The sequence below is a fragment of the Talpa occidentalis genome, unplaced genomic scaffold (assembly GCF_014898055.3).
Source record: "Talpa occidentalis isolate TD23 unplaced genomic scaffold, MPIMG_talOcc4v2.1 talOcc4.12, whole genome shotgun sequence".
NCBI classification, from domain to species: domain Eukaryota; kingdom Metazoa; phylum Chordata; class Mammalia; order Eulipotyphla; family Talpidae; genus Talpa; species Talpa occidentalis.
The window spans coordinates 4,531,055-4,543,113 of record NW_023601212.1 but is presented as its reverse complement, the minus strand read 5'-3'; the positions used below and the strand labels follow the sequence as shown (position 1 = coordinate 4,543,113).

Here is a 12,059-nt window from a genome sequence, read left to right as displayed (position 1 = left end):
ATGGCCATACTAAACAAGTCACCAAACAGACTGATTGTGCTGTGTTCTCCTCAGGAGGCTGCATGGATTGGGGGAGGAGTCAGTGACTTCCTGGGCTCCCCGGGATGGTCACAATCCTTCTGAGAGGACAGAGGTTCATGTTGCGACTCTTTCCCTTCTGAACCCAGTCTCTGATCACATGGGTGTCCCTTTTTGAACTATGGTAGTGCTGAAACCCATGTTTGCCATGGACAGGTGGGAGAGGAAGAAGTACGCAGGAGTGTGATTGTGGGAGTCAGTGAGAACAGCTAGGATGAGAATCAGTTTCTGCACATGGTGATGAGGTACATGGAGAAGAGCAGTCCAAAGATGAGGCTATCATTCCAGATCTTCCGTGAGTCCCAGGAGGAAGAATTCAGAGAAATGTGTTTGATTCTGTAGCTCCACATATTGAGGAACTTTTTTTAAACAAGAGTGTTGGAAAATAGAAAACAAGTATAGAGGTATACAGCTACATGTGTGTATTTTTTGTGAACAAATTAAAAATATAGCATTTTTTGAGGAACACGAATGTTTCTCAATTGTCTGAAATTCATTTTTCCTAGAATTCTTCATTGGTGTCTGTGACATCTACTTGTCTGTATGCATTCACATTAGATAATCTGGGATAAAGACAATTAGAGTGATGAGGAAGTTTTAAGAAAATAATTCTAAGAGAGTACAGTAAATTCCTGGAAGAAAGAGAGAGAAGGGAATTGAAAAACTAAAGAAATAATGGAAGAAAACATACCAAACTCACAGAGGGAAACGAATATAGAAATATATGAAACAAGAAGATAACCAAGCCTAGATAAAAGGAAAACTGAAGCAAGACACATAATAGCAAAACCTCTAAGAGTAAAAGACAAAGAAAAAACAAAGAAGCTATTGAAGGGAAGAAGCAGATAACCTGTAAAGGAACACTGATTAGGCTAACATTAGACTTCTCTGAGGATACACGACAGGAAAGAAGAGAATGGAGTGACATATTCAATATGTTCCAAGAAAAAAAAAATCCAGCCAAGAGTACTCTTTCCCGCAAAGTTCTCCATTCAATATGAGAGAAATAACGACCCTTAAGAAATAAGGTGTTCGCACCTAAAAAACTCTCCCTCCAAGGAATATTAGAAACTGCTTCAGGATTCACACCAAAGAGAGGGACAAACAGAAAGAATAAGGAATTAAATAAATGACAAAGCTAGGAACAAAATTGCATATAATAACTTTATATATAAATGATCACTCTAAACATCAATGGACTGAACTCACCAATAAAAAGAAACAGAGTATCTAGTTGGATTAGGAATCAGAATCCAAAGTTCTGCTGCCTCTAGGAAACACACCTCAAGACCAAGTATATTGGTTATCACTGAAAGTAATATTGAAAGTAAAGAGATAGAAAAAAATGGCACAAGGAAGGCAGGAACAGGCGTACTTTTATCAGAAAAAAATAGACTTCTCAAATATGTTAGATTATTATTACCACATCTGAAAATAGACATCGGAGAACACATATATGTGATTAGGGATTCTACACCCCACTTTCTCAAATAGACAGATCAATGTGACAGAAAATAAATAAGGGTATAATTATGCTAAACAAAAAATAGACTGTATGGGTCTAAGAGACATTTATGGGAACAAATATACATTTTTATCAAGTGCACATGGGTCATTCTCCAGGATTGACCACATGCTGGGTCACAAGACAAACATCAACAAACTCATGAAGACTGAAATCGTAGCAACTATCTTCTCTGTTCATAAATGTACTGATACAGATCAACTACAAAAAGTAAACAAAGAGGTTTTTCCATCCGTGGAGATTGAACATTACTGAATGACCACTGGGTTAATGAGGAAATGAAAAAATGCCTTGAGACAAGTGATGAGGACATGACCTTCCACAACACATGGGACACAGCAAAAGAAGTTCTGAGAGGGAAGTATATAGCAATAAAGAAACTAGAAAGAGCCTCCAAAAGCCCATCTTGTCTCTCTCTCAAGGAACTAGGAAAAAAGGACCAACCAAACCCAAAATCCAGTAGAAGGAAGGAAATAATAACAATGATGGCAGAAATAAAAAAATCCAAAGACAGTCCAGTGTAATTCACATCAATGAAAAGGAAAGGAAAAAAAAAAAAAAACCCAAACCACATACAATCATAACAAGATGCTGAGAGAGCTCTTGATCAAAGTCAGCATCCATTAATGATGAAAATCCTTGAAAAATTTGGTATAAATAAAACGTATCTGAACATAATAAAAACCACTTGTGAAAACTAACCCTTGAAGCTGACGACAGAGGTGAGCCATCCCGAGAGGGAGGGCGGAAGGGGTGAGGACAGAGCGCAGGGAGCATGGCTGTGCTGTGGAGCTGGGTGGTTTGGTGCGGGGCCACGACTGTGCTGACCCGATGGGGATTCTAACCTCTGAAACACCGATGATAATTCAACTCAAGTGACCCGAATAAAGAAATAAATTAGGAATAAAAAGTAGATTCAAATATTTTGTACAATGAAAAAAGTTATTTATCCTGATTAGATTTTTTTTCAGTTTATTATTTTGAGATTTTTAAAATAGGAGACCTAGAGTCACACAGCCGTTTGCACACTCCAGTTTCCCATAAAAAGACTGTGTTAACATCTAGAAGGTATTTTCCTCCAGTCACTTTTTTTTTTTACTTACACACTCTCTGCACAGGGAGTGTGACAGGGATAGTGCGTCTACATTACAAACCCTTAAAACAAAGCCCGACAGCTTTAGAGAGAACATGAACTTCCCTTTGAGCCACAGGAGCCTCACTCTTGCCCTGGGAAGCAGCGGCAAGTCCTGCGGTGTCGTCTTCCAGCCCAGGCTTCTCGTGTCATTGACCATGTGTGCTTCTCTCCCTATCAGCCCATCACTGTAATATCTCCCAGATAGTCATTGAGTTTTTGATGTTTACTTATAATTTCAGACGACCAGATTTTCTAAATATTCTGGACCCTTATTCTTTGTCTGCTGTGTCTATTTCAATTTTGTTGTGAGTTTATCTTTTAATTGTAAGGTCTGTTTTTGTCCCACAAAACAGAGTTTTGCATTCAGAGTTAAGAATCTATCATGTGACTTTACCACTGTAGTTAAAATGGCCTTTATTTGAAAATAGGCTATTTCAACAGTTTCCTCCAATAGTTCAAATATGTACTTACAACTTTTGAATTTACTTCTCTTATGATTTTTCTTCAGTAGGAAGGAGCGACTAATTATTTCTCCATGGAAAACTAATGCTATGTCCCTTCCATTCCCAGTAGCTTATAAATGATCATTTTTTCTTTCAAGCTGTGATGCAACAAGTTCTGTGTGATCTGAAGTCAAGACTTGGCCCGATTCTAATTGCCACTTACAATACATGTTCTCAGTAAATATGTCAGTTTCTGTTTACTGAGTTACTCATCTCTAAAAGGGAAAAAATATCATGTGAGGAGTGTCTGTGCACAGCAGTGAGCTAATATGACACAGGCTGTGGTGCTCATATGATATTTCTTAGCAATGTGGCATGTTCTGTGATGTCACGTCTGATGGGACAGGTCTGCTTAGGATGCTGTAGCGACTCGGAGACCCTGCAAAAGTGTTATCAAATTTTTTTTGATTCACGAGCACTAGGTAGCTCACACACTAGTGGGAAATTTTGTAAAGATCCTTACAGGAGATCACACGAGGAGAGGAGAGTTCCCAGTGTAAAGAAAACAGGCCTGACCTCAAATTTCCCACGTGGGAATAGAGAATACAGTTTTCACTTTGTTATGATTCTCTGTCTCCCTAGGGGCTGAGTTTTTCAGAGACAGATGAACATAGGAATTTTTTTAATTGGGAGCTTTGAGAATTCTAACCTGGAAAGATAAATGCTCCTGTCCCAGCCCTCCGCCCCAAGCTCACTGACTTAAGACCAAGAAAAATAATGTTACTGAGCCTGGTCTATTTCCCTCCATAACTAGAGTCATTTCTGTGCCTTTTCTGGGACTCCCTGCACCCTCCATCATCCCACCCCCCAGCGCCGGCAGCTCCTTCTCCTTGCTGCGGTCTGGAGCTGCATTTCGACTTAGTAAGTGTTTGGGTAGAGGAGCGTATGTCCGCGTGCGTGTGACGAGATTCTGCCAGCAGTGGTCCAGGAACAAGGACACGGTGGCGGTGACAAGAAGCTCATTGAAATTATTTAAGAGCTTAGGTTCGTGACTTTGTTATTGATTTTTAAGTTTTTCTTATGGAAGTAACATTGAATTATAAATAATCTAAGTTTGAGGTGTGCTTCACTATAATCCACACCTGTATATACGATATTAATTTCACTAAAAGTCTAGTTCTATCTTTCATCACACAATTGACCTCTTTTGCCTGATTTATCCACTGTCTCTTCCCCTCTGGAAGAGACTATTAAACAATTCAACACGATGATGTCAACAGACTTGCTTCTCTTGTTGATAATTTTAATCAAAGGCTGTCATTTCAACTCTTGGGATGATATTGCTCATTAGTCTGAGATAGACATTCTATATTAAAATAAATATATATGAGTAAACATTGATTACTAAGTTTTTGGAGTGCAACATTATAATCCAACATGTGGACAAAACATCAACAATGTAGTTTCTATCCTTATTCATACAGTTGCCTGCATTGGATCTTTTAAGAACACAGTTCTGTCTTAACGTACTTACTTTATTTTATTTATTTATTTATTTATTTATTTACTTATTTATTTATTTATTTTATTGGTAAGTTTTAGATGAACATAACTGAGTGTTAAAAGCCTGTATCAGGCCACAAAGTGTGGAGTGTTTGAGATGTCTGTAACGTGGAGAACCATCAACATTGGCAGCAATGGCTCTGGTGGAGGATATGGGTGCCTCAGCGGAAGCTATGGGGTTCACATGCATTTGAAGAGGGGTGATGCTATTCCTTTGCCTCATGTAGAGTGTTGTAAACCAGCGTTATCTCAATAAAGAAAAATCTCATTGCTCACACACAGAGTGGAGGTTTGAAATTACCTTAATTTCCTTTTAAATATATCTTGGTAAGATAGAGCACTGATTTATCTCTACAACAAGGGATTTTGCCCTTCTGGTGTCTAAGGCTGAGATCAGATTCCTCTACTATAGTCATTGTTGGGTCCCTCAAAGTACGGCGGGTATCAAGAAAAGGCACTGAATGAACTTTGAAATCTGGGCTGAAATTTTAACATTATGTCTTTGAATAAGCATATCAATCATAGTAAATTTAGTTTTTAATTTTTCTCAGCACATAACATTGAACTTACAGATATTTCTAATTCTTATGGTCTTCCTGAATAATAGATCTCAAAATATAATTGGAGACTTTATAGTTATAATTATCATTACAAAGAATGTAACAATAATAATTTGGTAAGTCGTACATATGGAATATATACAGATAGAGTAACAGCAGCAATAATGTGAGCTACACTCCCCAGCATGGGGTGACATTGGTATTCAACAGTCTCTACCTGAACACACAGGGTTTTGTCATGTTTCTTCTCAGAGAAGAAAGTCATGGGCCTAGGAGTTACAGTTTCAGGTTCTTTACATTCATGTGGTTGTGTCACTATCATCACCCACACTGATGCCTCAGAGAGGGACACATACCCACAGTCACAAAGCTAAGAAGGGGTGGGTTCAAATTTAGGTCCATGATCTGGATGAGACAAAATACTGTCTTCCCACCTCTCTGAAAGAATAAATAACTACCTTGAGGGTTACAGTGTCAACTGGTTAAAGATGATATTTCTGAAGACCCACATATTTTATTGAGGCAAAACAGGTTTGCAGCATCCTTTATGACTAGATTATAGGGTCTCCCCTTCAGGTGTTCTCACCACACCACACCCAGCTCCGAAGCCTCCATAGTCCTTGAGCACAGCCCATGGGGCTCCCTCCCCACTGCTTCTCTCCCCTCTTCCACTCCCCTCTGATCGCCTCAGTTCTACAGTCAGAATTGTGGGGTTTGTTGTCGGTTTGACTTTATCTGACCACTTGTTTCGCCTCTCTATATAGACCCGCATTTGGCCAGTGTTCTCTTGAATACAAGTTATAGAAACCGAGTGAAGCCAGATCTATAGAACAGGCAAGATTATAAGAAAAATAAATGAATATGTATCAAAACCAGGGTAAATGGTAAGAAGTCTTTTTATACAGTTGAAGTGTCCGCTCGTCAGTTCTGTGCAGCTACAACTGACGTAGAGCACTATATAAGATTAAGATGCACAGCATAAGGATTTGACTTACAGCAGTTGGAAATGATACCACAAGATCTTTAGACCCACAGTCTATAGTGCCTGATCCCCAGATAGGAAAGGCTCAACTATCATCATCATCACATCAACTCTCTTTCTGTTTTTCTGTCTTTTCAACTTTGAATTTGCTGAAGCAATATCCTTGCAATGACTCCAATCAGGCTAACTAGAGAGTGGGTATTGCACTGGCAGAAGTTAATTACTATTAGGATTGTCACTATGACGTCTCTTCATTGAGCTATGTTTGTGAATAATTGTGTTAACATCCATCATAATATGAAATCAGATCCCCTTTTCTAGAACATTTGGTTTAGTTTCCAACTGGTCATCAAGTTTGCTCCTTCTCTCACAGTAGACAGCCCAACTACATGGAAACAGGAAACCATTCAGGAGCACCTCAGTTCCTCCTCCGGGGCCTCTCAGAAGACCCTGCCCTGCAGCCCCTCCTCTTTGCACTGTTCCTGTCCATGTACTTGGTCACTGTGCTTGGGAACCTGCTCATCATCGTGGCTGTCAGCTCTGACCCCCACCTGCACACCCCCATGTACTTTTTTCTTTCCAACCTGTCCTTTGCTGACATCTGTTTTACCTCCACGACCATCCCCAAGATGCTGGCGAACATCCAGGCACAGAACAAAGGCATCTCCTATGTAGGATGCCTCACTCAGGTGTATCTTTTTATTATTTTTGCTGGACTGGATACTTTGCTCCTGACCGTGATGGCCTATGACAGGTTTGTGGCCATCTGCCACCCCCTGCACTACATGGTCATCATGAACCCTCGCCTCTGTGTCCTCCTGGTTTTGATGTGCTGGTTTTTCATTTTCTGGGATGCCCTGGTTCATGTTCTTCTGATTGCACACCTGAAATTCTGTGCAGGCACGGAAATCCCACATTTCTTCTGTGAGCTGGATTATATTCTAAAAGTAGCCTGTTCTGACACCTTCATCAATAACATCTATTTGTATGTGACTTCTGCCATGTTGGGTGTGTTTCCTGCTGCTGGAATCATCTACTCTTACTCTCAAATTGCCTCCTCCTTAATGAAGATGTCTTCCTCTACCAGCAAGTATAAAGCTTTTTCCACCTGTGGGTCTCACCTCTGTGTGGTCTCCCTGTTCTACGGGACAGGCCTGGGGGTCTACCTCAGTTCTGCTGTGACCCGTTCCTCAGAGAAAAGTTCAGTTGCTTCAGTGATGTACACGGTGGTCACCCCCATGCTGAACCCCTTCATCTACAGCATGAGGAACAAGGATGTGAAGGGGGCCCTTGGAAAGCTTCTCAGCAGAGCAGCCTCGTGTTCACTGTGGGTCTCTGGGCTCAGAAGTTAGTGAACATTGTGGGTCCAGATGGTATATATTGTAAAACTCAATATCCTATACCCCGCCTGAAATACATATATATATTTCATTTTGAAAACATTATTTCTTTTATATATTTTTCCTTTTATATCAATTACTCCTCAGTGACTCACTCAGTTTTTTGTTTGTTTTATCCCCTTCAAGAAGCCAGTAGGTTTACTTCTGGTCAGATTTCTTTCACCATCACTGAGATTTACAGCCTCAGATTTGAAGCACTGATACAGAGTGCTGATGAGGCTTCCTTAATAATTGTCCACAAATGTTGAAGTTTTTGGCCCTACTTAATTGTAAATGTTGTTTCATCATGGAAACACTAAAATCATCACAAACTGTTGGCCATTTCTTCACATGTATTTATTTCTTCTTGAGCATATTCTTTGATATGTTTTCTTTACTCCCCTCTCTTTCAGAAGAACCTAAGACTAGATAGATAATCACCTGACAATGAAACCGAGCCTTCAAACCTATCGTTGTATTAAATTTCATGTGAACAGTGATTTGATTTGAACCTCAAAGTAGGAATCTAGATTTGAAAGATGATTTGTTTATATGTTTGTTTATACACTATATCCCTTAGTGTATACCAACTGGGAGAGCTCTTGAGAATTGCTTAATTCTTTGTGATCATTCTCTTCTACTTTTTTTTCATTCTTTACTTCCATTTCCCTTCTTTCCTCCTTCTCCATCATACCTTCTATCTAATTGTTATTTCTTATCATTGCATTTGTACGATACAAAAATTAATCTGAATACCTGCAACAATTTCTGTTCTTTCAATCATTTTATTCATATCCATGGTTCTCTAAAGTTTCATCATAGATGGCATATACTTATATCCAGCAATTATTCATAAATTAGTTCAATTTTTGAGAAGAATGTTGATAGGATTGAGTGTGCAGTAAAGTCTGCAGTGATAACTATTTGGAGTAATAAATGTCAGCACATCTCTTACAATTCGCAAGATCTTCTCTTAGTTGTTACCAAGTGCCAATGTTTAGCATCAGCTGCACCCTATTTTAACCAACACATGGTGGCAGAAGTGACAGGAAAGTACATCCCCTCAGAGACAGACTTTGGGAAGAGATTTGGGGTGGACCAATTCTTCAGTCCCATAGTTGGATGATGTTGCAGTTTCCATTTTGTGTCATTTTCTAGATTTCCCTAGAGGATAAAACCTTGCTCATTGGCTATTTTTCTCACATAAAAGTTTTATTTTGGGTATTCACACCCCTATTTCCTTTTCTCCTCTCTCCTACTGTGTTTCTCCTTTCAATAAAATGTTTGCACATGAACTATGGCTCAGCTCTTTGTAGGATCAAAACTAACCAGAGGATAAAGACTGAGAGTGGTATCAAGACAACGTCAAGGAAGGAAAAAGGAATCAGAGAAAAAAAGTATTTATTGCTTAAATTGGAAACAAATGTGCTTTTCCAATTTACCCCAAATCCACAATTTGTTAGGCAGTTATAGATTTATTTGATGTGGCTTCAATTCACTTTGACTCAATTACGTTTACCCCAATTTAAATTTATTTCTACATTTTTGAACCTGGGAGGAACCAGGCAGGTATCCTGATTACAATATAGGCTGATGAGCATAATATGGTTTAATAGTAGAGTCTATGGAAAAGTAAAAGCTGTTTTCAACAAACCTTGCATAGTTTCATGGAAAAACTCTTTAAAATTAATTTTCAAAGTTTATTTAGCTATAACTTACCTATCATGAATTTTTTTTTAAAACTCCTTTTTTTTTTTTTTAAGATTTATTTATTTATTTATACAAGCACTGGCTACAGTCAGAAGCGCGGGAGGGTGAGAGAACTCACCAGAGCCAGAGCGGGGAACAGAGCAGGCAGAAGGACTAAAGTACACTGCTGAGGGGAGCAGTGGGTGGCAGGAGAGGTCTATGCGCCAGGTGGGACCTGCCTCCGGTGGCCGGGGAGTAGCCGGGGATCGAACCGGCGCCACAGAGGCTGCGGGCAGCTTCGCAACCCAGCGCTCAACCGCTGTGCCACCGGGGAAAATTACCCATCATAAATTCAATGATTTTAGTAAATTTTATAGTGGTGTACTTATTATCAAATTCCCAGTTCAGAATAGTAGTATCACCTTCAGTAAGTGATAGCCTTTCTAGTGAACCGGCTCCATTCTTTACTGACTGTTTTTCACTCTCTCCTTCCCTTTCCAATGTTTCTGGCTCTAATTTTGCTGGGAAACTGATTCTCACATGCTCTGCATATGAACAGCAGGAACAGCTGTACTTACATCAGAAAAAATAGACTCCTAGCATAAGAAGGTAACAAGAGACAGTATTCTAATGAGTGTTACATCTTTTTCTCTTCATGTTCCATTACAGGAAAACATAACACTTATCACTATATACTTAGGAAATTAAGAAGCAACAAAACATGTTAGTCAATTATTATTACTATTTTTTAAGATTTATTTATTGGGGTACAGGCCAGAGGTGTGGGCCTGTACACTGCTGAGGGGAGCAGCAGGCATGTCAGGAGAGGTCTGCTGCACCATGTGGGTAGCCCCCTGGCCGGAGATTGAACTCGTGCTGCAGTGGCTGCGGATAGCTTCATAGATTGTGTTTTAACCCCTTTGTACCACGAGAGAGGCCCTTAGTCTATTATTATTAAGTATGATAATAGACATTGGACAACAATGCAATGTGTTTAGAGACTTCAGCACCCCATATTCACCAATGGACAATTCAACCACAGATAAAAATAAGAACATAATCACCCTATACAATGAACTAAAGGGCATGGGTATAATAGATACATGTATGGCAAAATACATATTTTTCTCAAGTGCACATGGGGCATTCTCCAGGATGGTGATCACAAGACCAGCATCAATGAATTTATGAAGATTGAAATCATACCAAATATCTTCTCTGTTCATCAACATACTGAATTACAAATCAACTAGAAAAAGAAAACAAGGAAATATTTTCATCCTTCAATACTGAACAGTACTCTACTGAGCAACAGCTGGGTTAATGCAGAAATTAAAAAAAATATGATGAGGACACTACTTGCAGAGCTTAGAGGAGATAGCAAATGCAGTTTTAAGAGGGCAGTATATAGCAATACAGACCTCCAAAATAAACTGGTTAGAGCCAAAACAATATTGTTTCTCATCTCAAGGAACTAGAGAAAAAAAGAACCCCCAAAATCCAATACCCAGTAGGGGAAAGGAAATAATAAAAATTAGAGATGAAATAGATATATGAAAGGCAGTGCAAAAGATCAATGACAACAAAAGTTGTATCTTTGAAAAAATAAACCGAATAGACACCTCTCTCTAGGCTCACAAAGAAAAAGAGGGAGAAGAATCAAATATAGATTCAAACATGAAAGAGGAGAAGTTACAACAGACTGCAGAAATTCAGAGGATAGAAGACATTACTAAGAACATTTAGATGCAAACAAATTCAACAACCTAGATGAGATGGATACAGTCATCCAAGACTGAATAGGAAAGAAATAGAAAACCTGAAAAACTAACTATAAACAAGAAAATTGAAACAGTAATCAAACCTCCCTCCAAACCCCAAAACTAAAGTCCATTACCACATGGTTTCACAAGTGAATTCTACCTAACCTTCAAATAAGAAGTAATACCTTGCCTGCTCAGAATCTTGAAAAAAAATCAAGAAGGAAGGAATTCTCTCAAATACATTTTATGGGGGCAACGTTATTCTAACAACAAAACCATTAAAAAAACACAAAGAAGGAAAACTACAGACCAACCTCCCTAATTAACAAAGACACAAAAATCCTCAATAAAATCATAGCAAACCAAATGCAACAATGGATTAAAAAGATTATATACTATGAACAAGTGGGATTTATAATAGGAATACAAGGATGGTTCAACTTCTTAAAATCACATCAACTTAATAACTTAATTCACATCAACTAAATGAAAAAAAAAACATATGATCATATCTGTGAATGCTGAGAAAGTAAGTGATAAGATTCATCATTCATTTATGATGAAAAATCTAGAACATAATGAAATCCATATGTGGAAACAAATGCTTGAAGCTGATTAGGGAGGTGAAACATCCAGAGAGAGAGGGGTGGGGAGGGGTGAGGACAAAAAACTGTATTAACATCTAGAAGATATATTCTTCCAATCACTTGTCTTACTTACACATTCACTACACAGATAGTGTGATAGGTATATTGTGTCTACATTTTATATCCTTTAGAAGAAAGCACTGTAACTTTTTATTTTATATATTTCTTACATCATTTTTCATTTTTGCACAATATATGCATTTTTATCTTGGTTATAGTCCCCATACAACTCCCACCACGCTTGTTTTGATCCTACTCCCTTCTCTCCCCCGCGCCCCCCGCAGAGTATCCCTGG

General features: G+C 38.7%; 1 protein-coding gene across 1 annotated transcript; it reads left to right on the top strand.

Annotated features, from left to right (window-relative positions):
• The first annotated feature begins 6,675 nt into the window (after window positions 1-6,675).
• LOC119240345 (olfactory receptor 7D4-like) lies at window positions 6,676-7,638 on the top strand. Its single transcript, XM_037504692.1, has one exon. The coding sequence runs from the start codon at window positions 6,676-6,678 to the stop codon at window positions 7,636-7,638; it is 963 nt and encodes a 320-aa protein (XP_037360589.1).
• Window positions 7,639-12,059: the final 4,421 nt, after the last annotated feature.

Coding starts and splice junctions, on each gene's coding strand:
- LOC119240345 (XM_037504692.1), top strand. CDS start 6,676: ATGGAAACAGGAAACCATTCAGGAGCACCTCAGTTCCTCCTCCGGGGC.